The sequence below is a fragment of the Mus caroli genome, unplaced genomic scaffold (assembly GCF_978045245.1).
Source record: "Mus caroli unplaced genomic scaffold, Mus_caroli_1 scaffold_12, whole genome shotgun sequence".
Taxonomy (NCBI): Eukaryota; Metazoa; Chordata; class Mammalia; order Rodentia; family Muridae; genus Mus; species Mus caroli.
The window spans coordinates 27,337,075-27,362,642 of NW_028227267.1; the positions used below are offsets into that span (position 1 = coordinate 27,337,075).

At 48.3% G+C, this 25,568-nt stretch overlaps 1 protein-coding gene across 1 annotated transcript; it reads left to right on the forward strand.

Moving 5' to 3' along the window:
- On the forward strand, positions 1–23,741 carry Mmrn2 (multimerin 2). The gene is made up of 7 exons (XM_021181961.2): positions 1–232; positions 15,718–15,846; positions 15,923–16,029; positions 16,114–16,194; positions 17,109–17,282; positions 17,392–19,182; positions 22,381–23,741. The coding sequence occupies exons 1-7, from the start codon at positions 69–71 to the stop codon at positions 22,761–22,763; spliced, it is 2,829 nt and encodes a 942-aa protein (XP_021037620.1). The 5' UTR covers positions 1–68; the 3' UTR covers positions 22,764–23,741.
- Positions 23,742–25,568: the final 1,827 nt, after the last annotated feature.

Sequence of the window (25,568 nt, forward strand, 5' to 3'; positions counted from 1 at the left end):
AAGACCACATCACCAGCAAATTTGAGAGTCACTTGTAAGGCTGAGCGTCAGCATAGGAGCCCCTCGCCATGATCCTGACACTGCTGCTGGGCTTTGGGGTGTACCTGAGCTGGGGACTGCTAGGGTCCTGGGCACAGGACCCCAGTACCAAGTTCTCCCATCTCAATAGGCCCGGCATGCCTGAAGGCTGGAGAATAGGGGCTGAGGATACCAGTAGAGACCCCATCAGACGGTAAGGAAATCCTGCCCTTGGTGGAGATCGGGAGATGATGTCTGAGCCCCAGATACACATCTGAGGAATGGGCTGATGTGTGGCTATCTCTATAGCTAAGGGATGCTAGTTTCCTGGATCTGGTACTCTAGGCCCCAGGCTGGGGATGGCAGGGTGATCCCTGCTTGACCTATAGCAGGGTCTTCGGGTGGGGCTGCAACAGGTAACGCAGCTCAGGGTTGGGTGTTCTAGATGCTTTCAGGTGATGAGGCTATTGTTCCTGCTCTTCGAAGGAGCTCAACTCTGAAACCTGAGCCCCTGTAAGGCTGGCCCAGCCTAAGCCCTAGGGGACAGCAGCTCACAGGGAAGCTATTTGGATCTAAGTGCCCAGAGTACCAGGCCAGGATTACTAAACAGAGCAAGGGTTTCTCAGTCCCCAGAGCTCATGGAGGCAGGGAATCCTAGAGCAATTTCACGAAGCCTCCTGCACGGACAGGGTGCAGTGAGACCCCAGACAAGGTTTTCCAACATCGCCTCTATGCTTAGAGGTGCCAGGACTCTAGGTCTGTCCCTCAGGGTTTGGAGTCTCATGTCTTGACATGTTCAAGGCTGTGCAGAGATGCCACTTCCTGGGATAGCCTCTGGGGCTCCACTTTTCAAGTATTCTCTCCATTCTTCTCCCCTAGCAGCCTTATTCACAGTAAAGGGTCCTGAGGCTTACAGTGCTTGAGTCATTTACCCTGGGTCACAGGCACAGAGAGCTGGACCCTTGCTTTCATACCTAGCTCTCAGAGTGGAAACTGTCGTATCTGTAGGGTAAACGGCCAACATCCCCTTCCTCCCACCCCCCAGCCTCCTCACTACATAGAAAAGGGACTGTAACAGAGTTCCCAGACAAATCCCCTGGACCAGGTTTCCGTCTGCTTCTGATGCTTCTAGGGGAATAGCTGTTGGGAGCTTCCTGGAAAGCAGGCCTGGCCACGGAGAGGCTGCCTCGTGAGAGGACATTTGTGCTGTTTCGTAAAGAAGGGGTGGGTCTGGTGGTGTAGGGAGAAAGGGGTGTCCTGTCCATCCCAAGTTCTACCACAGGCTCACAAACACAAGGCAACTGTTCACGGAGGCAGTCAGTCCTACCATCTACCTCTGACTTCAGGACCAGGGACCAACCCTCTCTCTTCCCTAGAGCCACCAAGAGCAGGTCCCAGTCTCCAAAGGAAAGATGGAGGAGCTTGAGGGGTCAGAAGGGAGGAGTCCTGGTCCCTTGTTCTTCATTCCCCCTGGATGTGGAGAAGGTCTGCTTGTTCCCTTAGCCCCTGGGATTAGAGGACCCTCCATCTTTCCCTAGGTGGAGTTGTGCCAGACTCTAGGGACTAGAGGGGTTTGTGCATAATGAGCTGGGCTCAGGAATACCCAGGTCACCCAAGCTAGGGCTTCTGCCTTCCGGGGTTTCCTTTTCATATCCCAAGAAGCTTGGACCCCACCATCCAAGTTATTGAAGTATCTAGAGAGCCTGCTGGGAAAGGAAGGAAACACAGCAGCTTCCTGGGCTGACTGCTTCCCAAGTTCCTGTGACAGGAGGCGGAAGTGCTGCTCAGGTCCTTAGGCAGAAGGAGAAGGGGGTTGTGGGGGGATCCAGGCACTGTGTTCCACTACTCCATCAACAGGGTGGGGGGAATGCAGCATCGACATCAGTCATTAAAGTCTCTGCTGCTATAGCCAGGCCTTCTGCTTTCTATTTGGGCCCCCCAATTCCATAGGTCAGGGACCAGGCAGGCTCTGGACTCACAGGGATAAGAGCTTTTGGAAGAACAGTGAAACAAAACAACTTGGTGCCTCCACACCCTGCGTCCCCAGGCTGCCAGGTCCCAGGGCAGAAGAGGGACCTGGTTAGCTGTTTCCCAAGCCCCTGGAGATCCTGCAGAGGCAGGGCCAGCAAACTAGCAAGGAGTACCTTGGTTCTTCCCAGCTCCTTTTTGTTTTTCAAGACAGGGTTTCTCTGTGTAGCCCTGGCCGTCCTGGAACTCACTTTGTAGACCAGGCTGGCCTCGAACTCAGAAATCCACCTGCCTCTGCCTCCCAAGTGCTGGGATTAAAGGCGTGCGCCACCACTGCCTGGCTCTTCCCAGCTCCTTGGTGGGGTTGTGTATAGAGAATATGGACTCCCCAGACCCAAGTCAGCTGTTCCAGAGAGGCTGGGTCTGTGGTAGAGGCCATGCTGAACCTGAAGAGATGGGCTGTCTTCTACTTTGATTCCATTCAGAGCTTCAGATCTCATAGTTGGAGCCTGGTGTTCTCTGTCCTGACCCACTCTCATGTAGAGTGTGATTTTATAACATTACTCCTAGTAGCAGGCTCCTCCTAATGGAAGGAACACTAGGGACTATTGTAGCTGCTAGCTCAAGGCCCAGAGCTGTTCAGCACACAGCTAGAGGACACACAGCAGCAGAGTGGAGCCAACACGTACTCTTGTGCCTGTTCTCACTCTTGAACACAGGGTTCTGGGTATAAGCAGGGAAGAACCCCACAGGCCAGTACTGAGCCCTCTAAGCTCACGGTCAGGGAGTCCCAAACCCAAGCTGCCTGTTAGATGGGCTTTGGGCTTCCTGCGGAGGCACACACCACTCCACTACTCCTGGTTCAAGGAGGAGTACTTCCTTGGGATGTCACATTAACAGCTAGATGCAGGCCTCAGAAAACATGGCTGCCAGGCAGGGCAGCCTCCAGCCGAAAGGAACCTGAAGAGATGGGCTCTTTGGCCAGCAAAGACGCTCTTACAAAGGCAGCTTCACAGCCCAAGTACATCCATTATGTAGAAAGCACCAGCCCCTCCCTGCAACAGGCTCTGTCAGCCTCCCCACAACCCCCTTCTGTGTCTCCAGGGATTCGGCCTCTGCACATTTCCAGGAGTGGGAGGAGGGCTTGACTCAAGGTCACCAGAGTCCAGGAAGGAAAGGGGAGGAGAGTTTCAGGTTTCCCAGCTCCGGCTCAGGCTCAGCATCCCCTCTTATGTGTGCCACACAGGGTTGGGGACAGACCCTACCTCACTTTTGACTGGCACCTTAGCCTCTGCACAGCTGGCAGGTCTCCTCATGGGAGGTGCAGAAGAAGGAGCAGGCCTGAGGCAGGGCAGTGAGAACAATGGGGCACTTGAGCATGGCTAGCCAGAAGCACATGCCGAGGGCCCACCAGAAGCTGCCAAGAGCTGGAGGAAACCAAAGCAAAGGTTAGGAATTTTCCCAGGACTTCGAGGCTGCCTGCCTGTGCTATGCCAAGCACGGAGTTGCCAAGGAAGGGAAGAGCCAACAGCAGTGTGGCAGCTCAGAAGAGAAAGTTCCTGGGCAGGAAGGGTGGGCAGCATGGCTTTCAGGTCAAGAGCAAGAGCTGGAAAGTCCCGTGACTGCAAGCAGGCTGGACCAGGTCAGGGCATGTCAGGCACACCAGCCCTCCTGGGCTCGTGAACAAGCTCCAAGGTGTGGGGCTTGTTTAGACTTGTTCTGAGGCAGTCTGGACTAGATAATTCCTTATTGTTGGAGTATGGTATCAGCCTTGTGCATCCCAGGACATTCTCTGGTCCATGACATTCTCCCTGTCTCTCTGTCCTTGTGTGTGTGTTTGTGTGTGTGTGTGTGTGAGAGAGAGAGAGAGAGAGAGAGGCAGGGTCTCTCATTGAGCCCAGAGCTCACTGATTTCAGCTACACTGATGGGCCTGCACACCGCTTGTCTCTGCCTCCCCAGTGCTGAGGAGTGCATGCTACCATGCCTGGCTGACATGGATGCTGACGATGCAGACTCAAACTCTTTCTCTCTTAAAAAGATTTACTTATTTAGTTTAAGTATATGAGTGCACTGTAGCTGTACTGATGGTTATGAGCCATCATGTTGTTGCTGAGAATGAAGGTTGATCGCTCCAGCCTAAAGATTTATTTATTATCTAAGTACACTGTAGCTGTCTTCAGACACACCAGAAGAGGGCGTCAGATCTCATTATGTATGGTTGTGAGCCACCATGTGGTTGCTGGGATTTGAACTCAGAACCTGCTGCAGATTCAAGATCTTGTCCTTCCCCAGCGAGCCACCTCCCTAGCCCCGAACTGTGACATTTGCATAATTCCTATTACGTATTTGATTGTATTCACACCCTGTTGCTCTCCCTCCTTCCCTCCCTTGTCCACTCATCTTCCTCCTCTTCTGTTTCTGTCTTCAGTTCCTCTTTGTTTTTAGGTCTTGGTTGTGCCTATGAGGGATTTGTTTTTCTGAGTGTGGCTTATTCCCTTCCCCCCCCTTTTTAAAGATTTATTTACTTACTATATGCGAGTACACTGTAGCTGTCTGTCTTCAGACGCTCCAGCTCCAGAAGGGGGTGTCGTATCTCATTATGGATGGTTGTTCTCTCCAGACCGGCTCACTCTGGCCCAAAGATTTATTTATTTATTTTATGTACCATTACAGATGGTTGTGAGCCACCACGTGGTTGCTGGGATTTGAACTCAAGACCTTTGGAAGAGCAGTCAGTGCTCTTAAGTGCTGAGCCATCTCTCCAACCCGGCTTATTTCCCTTAATAAGATGATCTCTAGTTCCATTAATTTTCCTATAAATGCCATTATTCCAATCTTCTGTAGAATATATATATACACACACACACACACACACACACACACACACATATATATATATATATATATATATATATATTCTTTATCCATTTATCTGTTGGTAGATATCTACTTTAACTCCATACCTAGACCGTTATAAAAATTGCCCGATAAACATGATGTGTAGGCATCTCTATTTGCTGCTGAGCTCCCTTTCAATATACACCCTGGAGTGCTATAGCTGGATCAGCTGGTAATTATATATTTTATTTTATTTTTAGCATTTAACTATTTTTCTTTACTTTCTGTATATATATATTTTTTTAAAAGATTTATTTATTGATTATATGTAAGTACACTGTAGCTGTCTTCAGACATTCCAGAAGAGGGAGTCAGATCTCGTTACGGATGGTTGTGAGCCACCATGTGGTTGCTGGGATTTGAACTCCGGACCTTTGGAAGAGCAGTCGGGTGCTCTTACCCACTGAGCCATCTCACCAGCCCCTCTGTATATATTTTGTTAATTAAAAATAAACAAGTAGCCAGGCGTGGTGGCGCAAGCCTTTAATCCCAGCACTTGGGAGGCAGAGGCAGGTGGATTTTTGAGTTCGAGGCCAGCCTGGTCTACAAAGTGAGTTCCAGGACAGCCAGGGCTATACAGAGAAACCCTGTCTCGAAAAATAAAAATAAATAAATAAATAAATAAATACACACAAATATTTTTGTTACCTAAAAAGATGAAATTTTAAAAATTAAAACCAATGTTATATGTATGGGTGTCTTGACTGCGTGTTTCACTGTTTACCATGTGTGCCTGGACCCTGAGGAGGCCAGAAGAGGGTGTTGGGTCCCCTGGAAGTGGAGTTACTGATAGTTGTGGAGCCATACCACTTAGGTGCTGGGAATTGAATCTGGGTCCTCTGGAATGTCAGCCAGTGCTCTTAACCACTGAACCACATCTCCAGCCCGTTTGTTTTTGAGTCAGGGTCTCCGTATTAGCCAGAGCTGGCCTTGAACTTTCTATACAGTCTATGTTGGCTTCAAACTTCTAATCCTTCCAAGCCTCCCAAGCACTGGGGTTATAGGCATGGATGGACAGGAGCGGCAGGAGCGGCAGGAGCTTCCTCGTTTTTCATCCTCACCAGTCCTGTATCTCAAGGACCTCTCCCTCCCTCCCTCCCATGTCCATATCCTGGCCAGCATTCCTATGATTAGTTTTGTTTTGACACAGAGTCTCTGATAGCACAGGCTAGCTTCAAACATCCTAGTGTAGCTGAGTATGACCTTGAACTACTGAACCTCCTGCCTTGCCTCCTGCATCTTCCTACCCAGTGCAAAGATTACAGGCCAGTACCACCACATATCTCTTCCCTTTCTTTTCCTTTTCTTTCTTTAGAACATTTGCTGTTCTTTTTTTTTTTTAAGATTTATTTATTTATTATATGTAAGTACACTGTAGCTGTCTTCAGATGCACCAGAAGAGGTCATCAGATCTCATTACAGATGGTTGTGAGCCACCATGTGGTTGCTGGGAATTGAACTCAGGACCTTTGGAAGAGCAGTCAGTGCTCTTAACCGCTGAGCCACCTCTCCAGCCCAAGTACAGCTCCTTTCCTTTTCTTTCCTCCTCCTCCTCCTCTTCTTTCTCCTCTCCCTCCTCCTCCTCCTCTTCTTCCTTCTCCTCCTCTCCCTCCTCCTTCTCCTCCCCCCCCCCACCTCTTTGAGACAGGGTTTTATGTATCCAGGTGCTGGCCTAGAATTTGCTATATAACAGAGGGTGATCTTGAACTTCTAATCTTCCTGTCTCCACCTCCTGAGTGCTGGTATTAGAGGCTTGTGCCACCATTCCTGATTTTATGTGGTGCTGGTATTGAACTCAAGACTCCATGCATGCTAGCACTCTAACCAGCTGAGCTCCGTCCTCCCTTTGGGTGTGCATTCACGTGTTCGTATGTGTGTATAGTTGTGTACACATAATGTGTGTGTATGCCTGCATGTGGAGGCCTAAGGCCAACATCAAGCATCTTTCTCAGTTCTTCTAACCCTTTGAAGAGTCTCTCCTTGAAACTCATGCTCACTAATTAGCCTGGATTCCTTGGCCAGCTTGCTCCAGGTGTCCTCTTTGCCTCCCCAGAGCCGGGTTCCAGGTATGCATTAGTGTGTCTGGCTTTTTACATATGCTTGGCAACCAAACTCAGGTCACCTTGATTATGTGGCAAGTACTTTACAGACCTTGCCCCCAGCCCCTGGCTTTTCAGTTTTTTGTTATTGTTGTTTGGTTGGTTTGGTTTTTTCTTCTCAGGTCTTGCTGTGTAGCCCAGGCTACCCAGAAACTTACAATCCTCCTCCTTCACTTTCCAAGATACTGGGATTATAGGTGTGTATCACTATGCCTCCCACAGTTTTATTGATTTATTTAAAATTTCAATTTTTTTTTTTTAGATACACATACTCCTATGCTGCAGCCAGAAAGCAGTGAGCAGGGGGCCTTCTATTTTTGATGAAACAAAATGTTATCTGAGCACAACTGGGCTTGTTTACTTACGTCTCTTTGAAGATTGTTTTTATATTACAGTGACAGACTTGAGTAGCTGTGAAAGAGTTGGTTCTGACCTGGAAAGCCTAGACTCAGGGCCAGCTTCCAGGGCACTGACCTGAGCAGTTGCATACAGGGCTCTGCTCTGAGTCCCTACAAGGACTCTGGAATGCCTACACTCGGGGACATCCCTGCAGTTACCATTTTTTTGTTTGGTTTGTTTTTTTTTTACAATTCTTAGTAATTGTTGAACAAATAGCTGGAATTTCCATTTGGCCCTGGGCAAGTTGTACAGTTGGTCTTCTGTAAAATCTTTACCATTTGTCTTTCTAGAGAGAGAGAGAGAGAGAGAGAGAGAGAGAGAGAGAGAGAGAGAGAGAGAGCCTACTAACTAGTTGCTCTACTTTGCCTCTAGGTGATAAAATACGAATCAAAAGCAATTTGGGTGCAGTAAGAGAGGCTTGTCTGGCTTACAGGTTACAGCCCATCTATTACAGGATAAATATGCCTTCCTGGTGAGAAGATGAGAGGGAAGTTAAGGCAGGAACTAAAGCAGAGACCTTGGATGAAGCTGCTTACCTTCTGGCTTGCTCAGCTACATTTCATACGCAGCCCACACCTACTGGCCTAGGGATAACGCCACCCACAGTGGGCTGAGCTCTCTCTTACAGCAATTAGCCACAGGCCAATCTTATCTAGGCAGTTCTTCAATTGAGTTCCCTATTCACAAGTCACCTTAGGTGACCTCAAGTTCACTGCTGACACTAAATTTGACACTCCTGGATTGAAGCCAGTCAATTCTGTGAGGTTCACTGAGAGCCCTGGAAGCACCAAGCCCCCTCTGGTCCCCAAAAGTGGTAACTTTCAACTCATTAGGCAATGCTTTTGTCATTGATCTCTGTGTTTCTGAATTATATACTTAGCATAGCTGCTTCTTTGGAAGTAGTATTGTCTACAAGTCAGCCCTCATCTTCCCCCATACCACACGTGGGTAAACGCCTGCACACATGCACACTGCACACAGCACATAACCCTTGCCATTCTTTTTTTTTTTTTTTTTTTCTGTTTTTTCGAGACAGGGTTTCTCTGTGTAGCCTTGGCTGTCCTGGAACTCACTCTGTAGACCAGGCTGGCCTCGAACTCAGAAATCCGCCTGCCTCTGCCTCCAGAGTGCTGGGATTAAAGGCGTGCGCCACCACGCCCGGCTAACCCTTGCCATTCTTATCTCCAGGGTATTTCTAGCCATGTGACTGTGACTTCATTACTTGATGTGAGTCTTGAAATAAACCATGAATCATTTTTTCCTCTGCATGCTTTCTCTAGAGTAAAACATTGTCTTTTTTTTTTTTTTTTTTTTGGTTTTTCAAGACAGGGTTTCTCTGTATAGCCCTGGCTGTCCTAGAACTCACTTTGTAGACCAGGCTGTCCTCAAACTCAGAAATCCGCCTGCCTCTGCCTTCCGAGTGCCGGGATCAAAGGCGTGCGCCACCACGCCCAGATTTTTTTTTTTTTCATTTTTAATACTTTTCTCTGCTTGGCTTTCTTGTTTTGCCACTGTTTGAGAGCTCAGACCATTTGCCCATATCTACTCTTCAAACTCATCAGATGCTCACCCAACTGGTATGCTCTTGCTGAGGACACTCCCAGAGCTGCCCTGCAGCTCTCCCCCTCTGGACTACTGCATTGACCCACCATTGTCCTGAGGGTTGTACCTGCTGCATGTATGTCGTCAGTGCATGATGCCTTGTGTGCCTTGTGTCTGCAGAGGCCAGCAGTAAGGGTTAGATCCCTTGGAACGAGTTACAGATGGTTGTGAGCTGCCATGGGGATGTTGGGAATGATTGGAACCCAGACCCTCTGGCAGTGCAGCCACTTCTATTGATTAATTGATTGATTCATTCATTCATTCATTCATTCTTTTCTCATGCATTACATCCTGACTGAAGTTTCCCCTCCCTCACTCCCACTCTTCCCAGCCCTCCCCATCTCGCCTCTCCCCCAGTTTCACTTCTCATTTCCCTTCAAATCAAGAGTGGGCCTCCCAGGGATATCAATCAAACATGGCATAGTAAGTTACAATAAGACTAGGCACAAGCCCTCTTATCAAGGCTGGAATAGGCAACCCAGTAGGAGGAAAAGGGTCCCCAAAGTGAGAGAACCCTCCATTCCCACTACTGGGAGTCCCACAAGAACACCAAGCTACACAACCATAACATATATGCAGGGGGCCTAGGTCAGACCCATGCAGGGTCCATGATTGTGGCCTCAGTCTCTGTGAGCCCCCTGTGAGCCCTGCTTAGTTAATTCTGCAGGCTGCATTCTCTTGGTGTCCTTGACCCCTCTGGCTCCTCCAATCCTTCTCCCACTCTTCTGTGGTCCTTGCCTGGCTCCACCTAGTGTTTGGCTGTGGGTCTCTGTATCTACTCTCATCAGTTGCTGGATGGAGGCTTTCGGGTGACACTTGGGCTAAACACTTGATCTGAGTGTAGCAGAAGATCTTTAGGAGTCATTCCATTGACTTTTTTTTTTTCCCCAGTTGTGTTTGGTTCTATCCTAGGTCTCCAACCTCTGGTTCCTGGTCATCCAGACAGTGTCAGGAGTGGCCTTCCTCTCCCCGTGTGGGCCTCAAGTTGGACCAGCCATTGCCTACTCCCATAAGTTCTGCATCACCCTTACCTAGCACACATTAGAGGCAGGACAGATTGTAGGTGGAAGGTTGTGTGGCTAGACTGATGTCCCAGTTCCATTTCTGGGAACCTTGGCTAGTTGTAGAAGATGGTTTGTTCAGACTCCATCTCCCCCATTACTAGCAGTCTTTGCTAGGTTCACTCTTGTAGAACCTAGGGAGTTTCCACTGCGCTAGGTTTCCAGACCCACACATTCTCAGACCCCCCCCCCACCCCCAATTCCAGTTGTGTCTTCCAGTACTCTCCCCCTCCACCACCACACCTGGGTCTTCCTGTTCCCATCCCCACCTGCCCCCCCCCCCCGTCCACCTGTAAAATCTACTCTATTTCTCCCTCCAGAGAGATCCACTCATTCCCCTTTGACCTCTCCTTGTTACTTAGCCTCTCTAGGTTTGTCCCATGGTTGTCCTTTACTTAACAGCTAACGTCCACATATAAATGAGTACATACCATGTTTGTCTTTCTGGGTCTGGGTTACTTTACTCAGGATGTTTTTTTCTGTCCTATCTATTTGCCTACAAATTTCATGACATCATTTTTTAAAAACAGCTGAGTAATATTCTATTGTGTGAATGTACCACAATTTTTCAATCCATTCTTCTATCGAAGGACATCTAGGTTGTTCCCAGTTGCTGGATATTATGAACACAGCAGTAATGAACACGGTTGAGCAAGTGTCCTTATGGTAGGGTGGAGCGTCCTTTGGTTATTTTCCCAAGAGTAGTATAGCCAGGTCTTGAGATAGATCAATTTCCAATTTTCTGAGAATCACCAAATTGATTTTCATAGTGGCTGTCCAAGTTTGTACTTTTACCAGCAATGGAGGAGTATTCCTTTTGCAGCCAGTTCTCCTAACCACCATGCCATCTCTCAAGAGAGAATCTTGATATATAACTTAGCCTGCCTTCGAAGTCACTATGTAGTTCAGGCTAGCCTGGAACTCAAAATCGTACTGCCTCAGACTCCCAAGTGCTAGGAGTATAAGCGTCCTCCACCACAACTGGCTATTTTGTCCTCCGGCGTTGGTGGATTTCCTGTGTCCCAGAGGCACTCAATTCTAGGCTGTGCCTTGGAGTGACCCAGAGACTTCTAGAATGCTCATGCGCTGGCCTAGACTTGGGGTCTTCTGACACTGATCTGGGGTTGGGCTGAGAGAGTTACTGTTATTACTTTATGGTGATGCTCGGGATTGAATCTCTGGCATGCTCAGCGCATGCTCTACCATCGAGATGTACCTTCAACCCACAAGGGGCTTTTGCTTTTAAAAAGCCGCAGATGGTTTTGATGCACAGGCAAGGGTTGGAATCATCTTAATAGTAATCTCCCGCTACACAGTACATGGAGACAACAGGCCAGACACCTAATATGTCTGATGGATTTGTTTGTTTGTTGGTTGGTTTGCTCAGGCTGCCCTTGAACTCTGAGCTCAAGCAATCCTCCCAGCTTGCCATGCTAAGTAGATGACCTGTTTGAAACTTGCTATGTTTGAAAACATGTCTATTTTGTATTCTTCTGTTGATTGATAGAAAATATGTACATAGAATTCTAGGTTAGCAATTATTTCCTGCATATATGTATATGATGTGTATATGTATATGTATATGTATATGTATATGTATATGTATATGTATATGTATATGTATATGTATATGTATATGTATATGTATATGTATATGTATATGTATATGTATATATAGTTGGATTTTCAAGACAGGGTTTCTCTGTGTAGCCCCGGCTGTCCTGGAACTCTCTTTGTAGGTCAGGCTGGCCTTAAAGTCACAGAGATCTGTCTGCCTCTGTCTCCTTGGTGCTGGGATTAAAGTGTATACCACCAGAGCCTGACTTCTGCCAATATTTTTTCTTAAAGATTTATTTATTTATTTTATGTATATATGAGTACACACTGTAGCTATACAGATGGTTATGAGCCTTCATGTGGTTATTGGGAATTGAATTTAGGACCCCACTCGCTCCAGCTGGCCCTGATTGCTCCGACCCAAAGATTTATTTATTATTATAAATAAATACACTGTAGCTTCAGACACACCAGAAGAGGACATCTGATCTCATTATGGGTGTTGGGAGCCACCATGTGGGTTGCTGGGATTTGAACTTAGGACCTTCGAAAGAGCAGTCAGGGCTCTTACCCATTGAACCATCTTGCCAGCCCCTGCCAATATTTTTAATGTAATTTTCACTATGTTTCTATTCCCAGGGATGTTAAGACTCAAGGACTCTCTCGTCTCTCTCTCTCTTAGTATATGTGTAGTGGTTTTCCTTATAACATTTTTACATTTTCACAATGTTGAGCTTTGATACGAGTTTATTTCTATCTTACTGCAGGTACTTGCTGGGCCTTTTGAATCTGAAAACTTAAGTCTTTTCATCTCTGGAATACACACAAACAACACACAGGCACACAAAATCTCGTTTGACTTCGTTTGCTCTGTCATCCTTGTCATTACATACACATGAACGCACACACACATGCACATACACATGTACACATGCACATGTACACACACAGGCACATAAGCACACATGAATACAGCACACACACATGCACATGCCACTCACATCCACATGTGCACGTGTATACACACCGCATGCATGCACACTCACAGGCACACAAGCATGCAACTCACACACATGCACACCAGGCTTTTCTCTTTGTTCTGCCATCTCTGTCATTTGGATGTTGGGGCTGGGACTGATGCTCTTTCTTCTCATTTTCCAAATCCTCTCACTTTTCCTGTCTTCTTGCTGTTTGTTTGCTTTTGTTATTTATTTATTTATTTATTTATTCATACGAGTGTTTTGTCTGCATGTACATCTGTGCACCAAATGGATGCTGGGTACTCATGGGGGTCAGAAGAGCTGGAGTTAGAGGTGTTTGTGAGCTATCATGTAGGTGTTAGGAATGGAACCAGGGTCCTCTGCCAGAGAAGGAAGTGCTGATAAATGCTGAGCCAGCTTTTTGGCTTATTTATTTTGTTTTGGAAAGAGGATCTCATAGTATATATATGTGTGTGTGTGTGTTTATTTGTTTGTTTAATTTTGGAAACAGGATCTCATATAGCCCTGGCTAGCCTAAAACTCATTGTATAGGTGATGTTGATGTTGGCCCCCTTATTCTCCTGCTTCCACCTCCTAAATTGCTGGGATGATAGACATGGGCCATCAAGCTGTTTTTGCTCTGTGCTGGGACTGTCTCCAGTCCTTCCTGTCTGCTAGGCAAGCACTCTGCCAGCTACACTATGTCCCTAGCCTGGTTTTTTTTTTTTTGGTTTATTTTTGTTTTTTTTGTTTTTGCTCCCCCCCCCCATTTCTAATGTAGGTCTTTCGTTTTCAAGTGTTCTCTTTGTCCTCTGAATACCCTGCTAACCCTTATACTTCCTCTGCCCCCTACGTACTCCTTGTCTATGTCCTCTGCATAGCAATGTCTCTTACATCCCTGGAAACACTAGTGTTGATTTGGAGCTGGTATTCACTCTTCATGGACAGCTGTGGTCCGCTCCAGCTTGTCAGTTCCGACCTTCCGTTGATCTGTTTTGTTCTTTTCAGGCCTGAGGATTTAACTAGGGCCTCCTACATGTTAATCTCGTGCTCTAACTCCAAGCTGAATCTTGGTCCGGTTTCTTTGGTTAGTAACAGATTTTTCTCAGGGGTTAGCCTCAGAGGTCTGGCTGTACCTTTCTGAGCTGTTTTGATGTAGGAGGCTCTGTTGGGTGGTTCACCCAGAGGATCCCGTGATGTCAGCATCTTCAGGTCTCCTTTGCTGGGACCAGGTAGTTTTCCTGCTAAGCATTTCTAGCCTGCTCCCAGGAAGGTAAAGGCTGTCTTGTCAGGCTTCTAGAAGCTTGATGGGATAGGGTGGGCTGGAGTGAGTGTGGGCAGGAAAGGGTGTGTCTCAATGGATGTGGTCACACAATGACCATTAAGTCTGTCCTTCCACCCCTCCCAGAAGTATCTTTAATGGTGCCTAATGGCCCTAGGGCAAAGAGCAGTTTCAGAAGTGAAATTCCAATTCCAACAAGCCACCCAATCAGCAAAGCCCCTGAACCTTGCTCTCTGATGCCTACAGACATGGCCACTTCCTCCATGTTTCCCCTCACCTGGTCCAAGATGCCCGAATTTGTCTTCTACCCTAGACCATCCACATCTTATTGACTCCCATTGCTTCTGGACCCTGAGACCAGAATGCCTCTGTGATATTTCTTCCGTGATTGAAACCTCTCTGCTTTCTCCATGACCTCAAGAAATAGCCCGGTTCTTCTTCTGGCACCCATTGTCTCTCTAGCATGGATTCCAGTTCCCTCGGCTCCATCTGCAGTCTCTTCCAACTCTTAGCCCCTGACCCCAGAAACTATGTTGTTCCTCCCACTTCTGGGCAAACCCTGAGCCCACAGAGCCAAGTGGTAAACTCCAGGAGACTTGGGACTCACTGGATGGCTTTGAACTTGGAAGAGACTGCAACCCCGTCCAAACTCCCAGCTCCCTGCCTGACTTGCTCTTTATACACATAATCAGCCCTTTTATAGGTCTTAGCCACATCCCTTCTCCTGAGATTGCCTGTTCTCCTTGGGACCCTTAAGGAAAAGTTTGCATCACCATAGCGCACAGCAAGTGCTGAGCTTGAGCCTGGTGAATGGTAGGTACCCAAGAGGTGCTAAATCACCACTTACATCTCTGGAGAGCCTTGTTTTGAGAGCTAATGATGAGGGAAGGATGCTTTGACCCTTGCATTGAACCCAGATAGCCAGCCCCCAGCCCAGTGAGCATGTTTCCCATCCTAGACGCTACAGTGCATACTGGCAAGGGGTAAGAGTGGAGAGGCTGCCTTGGAGGTGTTGGGCACATGGAGTGTGCTCTGCAGGATCGCTAAGTGGAGGCCTTTCCCAGAGAAGAGGCTGTTCCACCCAGCCATCTTCTTTCCCTTAAAACTGCTGAAAAGGCCGGGCGTGGTGGTGCACGCCTTTAATCCCAGCACTTGGGAAGCAGAGGCAGGCGGATTTCTGAGTTCGAGGCCAGCCTGGTCTACAAAGTGAGTTCCAGGACAGCCAGGGCTACAGAGAAACCCTGTCTCGAAAAACAAAACAAAACAAAAACAAAAACAAAACAAAACTACTGGAACTGCCCAGGATGCGGGGCCAGGGAGTAGCAGCCATAGGCATATTCTGGTGAGAAAAGATGGGCGTAGAAACGGGCAACTGCAAGGATAGGGCACAACATGCTGCCAGTGTACTCAGGACTCCACCCGCTTAGATGTGGGCATCACCACTACCAACTATAGATGGGGAAATAAGAACTCCTTTAGGTGACCACTCAAGGCCCCACAGCCACAATGCAGATTCAGACCTAAGGCTCCCCAAGCCCCAGCGGCACCTTTATGCGCCCTGGTGTCAAGGGACTAGTGAGAACCCACCTACTTGCATGGAGCTGAGTTATGATGTGGGAGTCCTTGGTATTCCTCCACTGGCCCTGGAGTGGCTTTGGGTAGACAATGGGTCAGGGCTCTTTTGAGTGGCTTTGTAGAGCTTAGGAATTAAGACAAGAGCTGCCTTCCCTGGCATTTAATGGTTTCAAGAATCTCAGAGCTGGGTAGAGCAGGAGACAAGGTAGGGTATCCCCAGACACCTGGGAAGGACCAGGCAAGGCTCAGCAATCTTCTCCTCTGGCTTCTTTTCCAGGAACTGGTGTCCTTACCAGAAGTCCAGGCTGGTCACCTTTGTAGCTGCTTGCAAAACAGAGAAATTCCTGGTCCATTCCCAGCAGCCATGTCCACAGGGAGCTCCTGACTGCCAGGGAGTCAGAGTCATGTGAGTGGTGGACAGGCCATTTCCCAGGCCCAGCGGGCTCATCAGAGGCGCTGAGCCACACTGCCTTCTTCCTCAGGTATCGAGTGGCCCAGAAGCCAGTGTACCAGGTCCAGCAGAAGGTGCTGATCTCTGTGGACTGGCGGTGCTGCCCAGGGTTCCAGGGACCAGACTGCCAGGACCACAGTAAGGCTCCCCAAAGCTTCCCCAGAAACTATGCTGTTCCTCCCACTTCTGGGCTTACCACCCCATGCTTGCTTCCTTCTGCAGATCCCACAGCAAACCCTGAGCCCACAGAGCCAAGTGGTAAACTCCAGGAGACTTGGGACTCGCTGGATGGCTTTGAACTTGGTATGTTGCCTTCCTGGAAGGACAGAGTTCATGTGTTTAGTTCTTCCTTCTCTGATGGGCTGTACCATCTCTGGAAAACGTTGCCCTTACAATCAGTATGGGCTTCCTTGTGGCCCTGCACTCAGTGGCCAGATTCTCAGGACCTTCAGCCTACTACTGCCCGGGCTCATTCCTGTCCCTTTTACTGATCCCATTTTTCTTGGAGAGCTGACTTTGCCACTTTGCCCAGTGATTTTCTTGCTCCTTGACCTTTACAAGTTCCTGGGTCTGGAAGAAGCTTTTCCATTCTCTTGTATTCCCCATCCCACCCCACCTCCCCGCAACCGACTAAAATAAAACACCCACTGGGGCCTTGGAAGTCATTTTGCCCCTTGTCTCAGTGTCAACACAAAAGAGTCACCCTTTATGAATTGATTTCAAGGGTAGGTTAGGGAATAGATTTCATTATGTGATCTATTGGTTAGAGCTGTCAGGAATGAAATTGTGGCTAAGGAAAGAAAGGTGATTGATTAGTCATGTCTGCTAGGAGTATGGGAGAAAAGGTGATAGCTCAGAGATCTGTATTTGCCTGTCTTAGAAGGCTAAGGGCGGTCTGGTGAGATGGCTCAGTGGGTAAGAGCACTGATTGCTCTTCTGAATGTCATGAGTTCAAATCCTAGCAACCACATGGTGGCTCACAATCACCATAATGAGATCTGATGCCCTCTTCTTGTGCCTCTGAAGTTAGCTACAGTGTACTTATGTATAATAATAAATAAATAATAAGTAAATCTTTAAAAAAAAGAAGAAGAAGAAGGCTAAGGGTTTCTACATTCCAGCTTAGGAGGGGCCAATGTACTTCCTTGTTCCGAGTCCCAAGTCTTTTCCTGACCTTGTGAGTTGGCCTTTAACACTTACATCCAGTGTGGTTTTAGGTCACCCTGTCACAGAGTTTAATGAGATTAAGGTGCCACAGGAACAACAGGAAAACCTGCTTCAAAATCTCCAGAATGATGCCCAGCCAGTAGAAGATGGCTTTCCAGGCTCTTGGGAAGCCCCACCCAGCAACCTCACAGATGAGATGACAGAAGCCAATCTAACAGAATTCGGTGAGTAGGGGCCCCCAATAAGGCCCAGACTTCAGAGGCCCTAACTCTCCCAGCCTGGGGAGGAATGTCTGCTGCAGCAGGCTTGTCTGAAACATGGTATCTGTTGCAGAGTTTCCTGGCAGGACATCAGAGCACCTGCTGCAGCCCCATATTGATGCATTCCTGAAAGCACACTTCAGTCCCATCTGGAAGAACTTCAATGACAGCTTGCACAGCCTCTCCCAGGCCATCAGAAACTTGTCTCTTGATGTGGAGGCCAATCACCAGGCCATCAAGATGATCCAGGAGGGCACAGTGGCTAGGGCTGACTTCCAAGAGCTTGGTGCCAAGTTTGAGGCCAAGGTCCAGCAGAATAGCCAGAGACTGGGTCAACTGTGGCAGGATGTGGAGGACCAGCTGCATGCCCAGCGCCGATCCGTGCATCATGCCCTCTCTGAGGTCCAGGCTGAGGTGAGCACCAAGTTAAAGCAGCTTGTCAAGGCTCAGGAACTTCCCGGGGCCAATGGCAGCCTGGTGGCGGCATCTGCAGCAGCGGCAGCAAGGCCAGAGCCAGAGAGCCTGCAGGCCAGGCTAGGGCAGCTGCAGAGAAACCTCTCTGCTCTGCACATGGTCAGTAGCCAGAGGGAGGAGGAGTTGCAAAGCACCCTCAAGAACATGGACAGCATCCTGAAGCAGCACGCCGATGAGATCAAGGAGCTCTATTCTGAATCGGATGAGACCTTCGACCAGATCAGCAAGGTAGAGAGGCAGGTGGAGGAGCTGCTGGTGAACCACACCGGGCTTCGAGAGCTGCGGGTGATCTTAATGGAAAAGTCCCTGATCATGGAGGAGAACAAAGAGGAGATGGAGCGGCAACTGTTGGAACTCAACCTCACTCTGCAGCATCTGCACGCGGGTCATGCAGACCTCATCAAGTATGTCAAGGACTGCAACTGCCAAAGGGTCAACTCTGACATGGATGTTGCTCCGGAGGGCCAAAGGGATGTCATGGACACGCTAGAAGAGACCCAAGTGAGCCTGGACGAACAGCACCAGCTAGACGGTTCTTTGCAGGCCCTGCAAAGCACTGTAGATGCCATGTCTTCAGCAATGGATGACTATAGAGGAGAGGGTGAACGGGCCCGGGCTGAAAGGGCACGGATACGGAGCCAGCTGCGGGCTCTGGATCATGCTGTGGAAGCACTGAAGACAGCAGCGAATGGAACCCGCAAAGAGATACACCTGCTGCACGGCTCCTTCACAGCCCTGCTGGAGGATGCCCTGCGACATCAGGCTGTGCTGGCTGCACTCTTTGGGGAGGAGATGATAGATGAGATGTCGGAGGAGGCCCCTCGCCCTCTGCCGCTGGATTATGAGCAGATCCGCCTAGCCCTGCAGGATGCGGCCAGTGGGCTACAGGAACAGGCGATTGGTTGGGAAGACTTGACCACCCGGGTGGAGGCATTGGAGAAGGCCGCAGGTGGCTTTGTGGAGCAGCACCCACAGTTGGCGGAGGGACTTGAGCCCAGCCACGACTCTGGGAGAGAAGAGGAAGCCATGGCTTTGGCGGACCTGGAGCAGGAGATTCGGCGCCTGAGCTCTGATGTCAAGCAGATTGGGCAGTGCTGTGAGGCCTCCTGGGCTGCCTCCCTCAATAGCTCCCTTGAAGACCTACACAGCATACTCTTCGACACCCAGCACAACCTGAGACAGCACCGGCAGCTCTTCCACAGCCTCTTCCAGAACTTCCAAGGTCTGGTGGCAAGCAACATCAGCCTAGACTTGGGGAAGCTGCAGGCCATGTTGAGTAAGAAAGATAAGAAGCAACCGAGAGGCCCGGGAGAATCCCGGAAGAGGGATAAGAAGCAAGTGGTGATGTCTACAGATGCACACGCCAAAGGTCTGGAACTCTGGGAGACAGGTGAGTGCCTGGGCCCTGGAGACTGACTCTACGAATCTAGGACAGGGCTATCTGCCAACTCAGATGCTCCTTTCTCCTACTGGGGAGTGGGCACAGGGTACAAGAAAGCAGGATCATTGGTCACTGCTACTACCTTCAGGGCTATGGGTCTCCTATGCTACCTGGAATACAGGGAAGTATAAGTCCTAAGAATCAGCTGGAGTTCCAGAGCCCATGAGTTGGCCGAGGCCCTAGCTGTGGAGCAGAGTGGAATGTCTCAACTCTTCACACTCACCAAATCCCAGTCTTTCATCAGCTCGCCCTGCATGCTAGGGACAGGGGGTTGGAGCAGGGGGTCATCTGTCATGGCAGCACCCCACAAGAGGTAAATACAGGGAAAGGCCTTCTGCTCAGAAGGAAGGAGCCCTCTTGGTAAATACAGTTGGCGGTGTCAATACCCTTCTGGATCTTTCCTGGGCTCAGCCTTAACTACTTGATCATGCAACCATTATCATCATATCTTACCTTAGTCTTTAGAAATGACCTAACCCAACCAGTGAGCAGCAGAGAGAGGCTGGCTCTCAGCTACAGCAAGACCCCAGCAGGTGGATCCCCAAAGGCTCCACCTACACATCAGTGGTTACAAAACCTGACAGTTTCATTCCCACCCCTCCTCCCAGCACAAGCTTAGCATGCAGGAACCCAGGCAACTCTCTCAACTCCCCTAGCATCTCCAGAGAGCTACATGTCCTTACATAACCCCTGCATCTCTTTTCCTCTTGTGAGTGGTACAAACTCCATCATGCCTTTTACCATTTGCCTATAAGGTTGGGCATCTGTTTACTCTCGCAATATTTCTTTTTCTTTCTTTCTTTCTTCCTCTTCCTCTTCTTTTTAAAGATTTATTTATGTATGCGGGTACACTGTCGCTGTCTTTAGACACCCCAGAAGACGACATCAGATCCCATTACAGGTGGTTATGAGGCATCATGTGGTTGCTGGGATTTGAACTCAGGACCTCTGGAAGAGTAGTCAGTGCTCCTAACTGCTGAGCCATCTCTCCAGGCCTGCAATAATTCTTTACTGCCGAAAATATTTTCCCCTTTAAAAACTCTTTTCTTGTAAGAAGGCCACAGAGCTTGACTTTGAGCCCTGCAGAGAAATTCACCCTTAGTTTGCACAGCTTTTCCATCTTTTCCTTCCCCTAGGGCGTGTGGACTCCCAGATTCAGGCAGGCTGAAAGAACAAGAATCACCAACAGAGGGTGCTGTAGAGTAGCCTCTTTTCAGCAAGGCAAGAGCCCCATCTGCTGGGTGCTTTGGGGACTGAAGCACCAGACCTTAGTTTTTGTTTTTTGTTTGTTTGTTTTTTGGTTTTTCGAGACAGAGTTTCTCTGTATAGCCCTGGCTGTCCTGAAACTTACTCTGTAGACCAGGCTGGTCTCGAACTCAGAAATCCACCTGCCTCTGCCTCCCAAGTGCTGGAATTAAAGGCATGTGCCACCACTGTCCGGCCAGACCTCAGTTTTTATAGTGGCAATAACAGTAAAGTTATGCAGAAACAATTCTCATCAAATCTTCCAGACACAGAGAGAAGCAACATTTTGTTATTCCCAAGGCCGTTTGTGGATTTGGAGACAAAAAGGTCTTAAATTACTAATTGCTTTGCAGACCTTAGTTCCATTCTAAGGCCTTAGTTCCATTTTCCTGAGAAATGTGGGGAGCACACACATGTGTGCACACAGGTACACACAACACACACACACGCTCACACACACATGAAATGATGAAGGAACTCCCAAGAGAATCCTCCAAAGGTTGGCCTTGCTTTCTGGACTCAAGTAAGGTATATTCTTCTGGCCCCCTGCCCTGGCTGTGTTTCCTCCCGAGCTTCCTAAATAGGCTCCTGCCCTTCCTCCGATCTGCCGTACAGTGGGGGGTGGGTTCTCGTTTCAGCAGGACTGTGCTCTTAGTGTTGGAAGAAGTGCTTCTGCGAGTGAAAGGAAGGATAGGCGAGCACTGCAAATCAAGAGTGCTAAGGTTTGCTTGTGTGGTCAGGATCAGCAAACGTTCCCTCTCTAAGCTTCAGTTCACCCATATGAAATGCCAGGTCTCTGTGCAACACTCTGGAAATTATATTAACATGACTAACCAGAGCTGGGGAGATGGGTTAGCAGTTAAAAGCAGAGGACCTGGGATCCGTTCTTAGCATTCACATGGCAGATCACAACCATCTATAAATTCAATTCCAGGGGATCTGGTGACCCTTTCTGGCATCTGTGGGCACCACTCATGCACGTGGTACACAGACATATATGCAGGCAAACTGTCCATCCACATAAAATAATAATTAGAAAAATTTTAGCCGGGCGGTGGTGGCACACGCCTTTAATCCCAGCACTTGGGAGGCAGAGGCAGGCAGATTCCTGAGTTCGAGGCCAGCCTGGTCTACAGAGTAAGTTCCAGGACAGCCAGGGCTATACAGAGAAATCCTGTCTTGAAAACAAAAACAATTTAGATGACTAGCCAGAGGGGGCCTCCCCCTTGCCCAGAAAAAGCCTTACGGTATAGCTCAGATAGACTTCAAAATCAAGATTTTACTGCCTCTGTCTCCTGAGTTAGAATTACAAGCGTGAGCTACTGTGCTGGCTTCAAGTTTCTCAGTCCTTTTTCTTTATGGTCTTGTGCCCACTTTTGGTCAAAACCACCATTCCCATCCCCAACTATTTCCCAGTACTAACATTATTTTGAGGATAGGCACTATTTTCTTTCCCACACGATGTCTCAAGATACCTAGCAGGTAGGTGCTGGGACGACTTAGTGGAGGAGCACACGTCTAGTATGTGTGAAGTCCTGTGTTCCATCCCTAGCACTGATATGGAAGGAACTATACCTGGCAGGGAGCAGACATCTAGGAGTTGGATACTCAGGTTTCTAGCACTGCCCACCCATGGCTCAGGTAGTCAAAGACACTTATCTCTCTAGAGTTGAAAAGATCAAAGAAAAAAGGGCTTTGTTGAGGATCAAAGGAGAAAATGCATTTGCCAGCTGGCCAGCAGATCTGTATTTCCCTTCCCTCTCTGTGAAATTCCACTGACTGTCTAAGACACACCTTTGGGATGTGATGGTATCTAGATAGTCTCCAGCCTTCTCACGCAATTAAGGTGAAGAAGGGAGAGTTTGGCAGTGGATGGATAACTGACTGTCTCCTCTACCTCAGGCTCCCCTGTGGCCTTCTACACCAGTTCTTCAGAAGGGGCCACCGCTCTGCAGATGGTGAAGTTCAACACCACATCCATCAATGTGGGAAGCAGCTACTTTCCTGAACATGGCTACTTCCGAGCTCCCAAAAGTGGCGTCTACTTGTTTGCTGTGAGCATTACATTTGGCCCAGGCCCAGGAATGGGGCAACTGGTATTTGAAGGTCATCACCGGGTTCCAGTCTACAGTACGGAACAGAGGGGTGGGAGCACAGCCACCACTTTTGCTATGGCAGAGCTGCAAAAGGGTGAGAGAGCGTGGTTTGAGTTAATCCAAGGGTCAGTAACCAAAGGGAGCCGACCAGGCACTGCATTTGGGGGCTTCCTGATGTTCAAGACCTGAACCCTGGGCTCGGCTCAGCTTGTATCAGACATGGTAGATCCGCCTGCTGCTCTTAGACTGAGGCTCTGGCCAGCAATGGCCAGAGAACATCTAGTGGCCTAGCTCTTCCCTGGACACCTTCTGCAAAGACCCTGCGGTCAGCAGCACGTACCTTCTTCTGGACACACAGGTTGAATACTGCTCTCTGGACTGGGCTGGAGCCTGGAGTCGAGCTGGGATTTCCATGCCTTCCCTAATGGCACGGCTCGGCTTGGCTCTGAGACACTCCCTCAGTTCTACAGCTTTTCTTTTTCTTTCCCTTGTGGTTGGAAACTTGTACACTTACACCTTTTTCAGTTTCCTCTTTCCTGTGTTAGAAAGTCATTGTTTCTCAGAAGGAATGTTTACATTGATGGGTTTGCCATGCAGAAAGTTCCCAGATTCTCTTTCCAATATCTCAAAAAAAAAAAACTTAAAGAAGAAAAAAAATGAAGATTTTTTTTACACCCCCCCCCCCGTGAAACTGGAAACAGGTCTCCAATTACTACAGAAAAGCCAATCAAAACAGTCTTTCTAGTTTTAGAAGGGAGCTAACACATGGTTGAATTAGCCCTGGGTCCAGTCTCCAGCACTGTGCATACCTATGGGCTCAGCATATGGAGTAAGCATGAAGTTCAGAGCTATCCTCAGCTTCATAACAAGTTCAAGGCTAGCCTGGGATATGGGAGACCCTGTCTCAAAACAGCAAAAGAAGTTACATTAACTCCCAGCCACACTTTGTCTTTATTTGTTTATTTAATTTTAATATCACGCCTTTCTCCCCCTGCTTCACTCTGTAAAGGCCAACATATCAAATAGGGACAATGTTGTGTATGGCCTCCACCCTTTTTATTCATCTATCAAGACTGTGCCCAACCCCAGCATCTCTAAGGAAGGGGAGGAGGGAAATTAAACCCTACTGGTAGTGATCAACTTTGGAATAAAGTGATACTCTCCAAAGCTCTGCCTTGTTTACTGTTGGAAGGGGAACCATTTGGTAAAACACTTAGGGAAAAGTGACTCCTCACTCCTGGTGTACTTGACTTCAACTATGAATATTCAGTTCATTATACATAGATTATCTAGGGGCCTTCTTTCCAGGCAGTGACAGTCCCTGGACAGGACAGCACAGAATGGCAGTTCTTTCTGCAACATACACACGGGTTTACCAGTCTCTAGATCCTAAAATCGGCTCAAGAAAGCAGCCACACTGCCATCAGGAAATAAAGCAGGCATTGGTAGTGCTCAGTGTTGGTTGGCTGATTTGACTGGGTAATGGGTTGCTAGCAATTCTCATTGCCTCCTAGGGTCCTTAATTCAAATAATTAACCTTCAGAATTTACTTATAAAGCTCTGTTCAGTGTGTGGAGGTATCGGTGTTAGATGAACAGTAAGTCAGAAGGCTCTGTCACTGATGGGTGACCATGAGTTCAGCCACAATTCTGCTAAGCTCCACTCCATCTGTAGCGAAACGGTTAACGGCTCTCATCCAGCACTCTGATCTTGACCATATCTCTGAATCTTGTTCATTTCAGTAGAGCTCTTGCTGTCAAGACTATTTCTGGACCAGGGTATGTGTGGTTGGGCACACCAAAGCCTGGGGTGACCTGTGTGTGGCAGGCCACCCCTGTTGCTGGCAGACCTGGCTATCCTCTTGTTCTCCATGTTGCTGACACTGGCCAGTCCCTTCTGAGGAGTAAGTTGGTGATGCTAGGGTAATGTAGTCTCATCATTAAAGACTTCCATTCAGAATTTCTGGCATAGAATATAGTGTGAATCAGTTCCATCATGAAATGGTATGTTGCCAACCCTCACAGGAAGAGTTAGGTAAGAAGCACTAGTGGGTCAGGTGTTCCACCACCACTGTATGGTGCACTCTGGATGTATCTGGAGTGAGGTGAAATGTTTTTTAGCAGGGATGCTTTTGATGTGATAAAACACGCCTGACTACATTTTACAAAGCCTCAACATCGAGTTCAAGCCACATGTCTTTTTACAGACAGTTCAGTAAACATTGTATGTATGTGTGAATACAAACATGCTTGCATAGGTGGTGGTGCATGGAAGCTAGAAGTTGGCACTGGGCATCTTGCTCAGTCACTTGCCATCTTATTTTTGGAAGCAGGGTCTCTCACTGGATCTGGAGTTCACTGGTGTCACTAGACTGCCTGGCCAATGGGCTCCTGAGATTTACTTCTATGTCCCCATCCCCAGTGCTGGGATTACAGTCACACATTGCACCCAGCTTTTTACATAGGTACTGGGGAGCCAATTTTAGGTCCTCAGGCTAGCATGGCAGGCAATTAACAGAGCCCTCTCCCCAGGCCCAGATTACTAAGAATTCCAAAACTCTTTTGATGGAGTCTCATCTGTATTAAGATACACGATGTCAAGTGAAGATGCCCCAGTGCTCTCCAGGTAGACATGGGACTGACCCAGGCAGCTTAAAAGACTTGTGGCTCCTGAAAAACTATGTAAGAGTACCACATCAGGATGGCTTTTTGATTCTCCGAAAAGACTGAAAGAAAAGACCTATTTTACAGAATGAGTTGGCAATATGAAATTACAACCCTATTAGGATTGCTGTAGAGCTTCAAGCTTAAACCGCCCCAAATCACTTGGGAGTTCAGGGGCAGAACAAGAACTATATAGCCAGTCCTAAGGCCAATACAGGTCAGCTGCTGACCTTCTGGAGGCAACAAGCTGAACCACAGGTTACAGGGTGACCTCACATGAGCCAAAATCACCATATCATAGCCAGATACTCACTGTCTTACTTGTGGATGC

Excerpts from the sequence above, each read along its gene's own strand:
- Mmrn2 (XM_021181961.2), top strand. The coding sequence starts at position 69 with ATGATCCTGACACTGCTGCTGGGCTTTGGGGTGTACCTGAGCTGGGGA. Across the intron at positions 16,195-17,108 it reads GCTGGATGGCTTTGAACTTG|GTCACCCTGTCACAGAGTTT; the intron begins GTATGTTGCCTT and ends GTGTGGTTTTAG. Across the intron at positions 19,183-22,380 it reads TCTGGAACTCTGGGAGACAG|GCTCCCCTGTGGCCTTCTAC; the intron begins GTGAGTGCCTGG and ends CCTCTACCTCAG.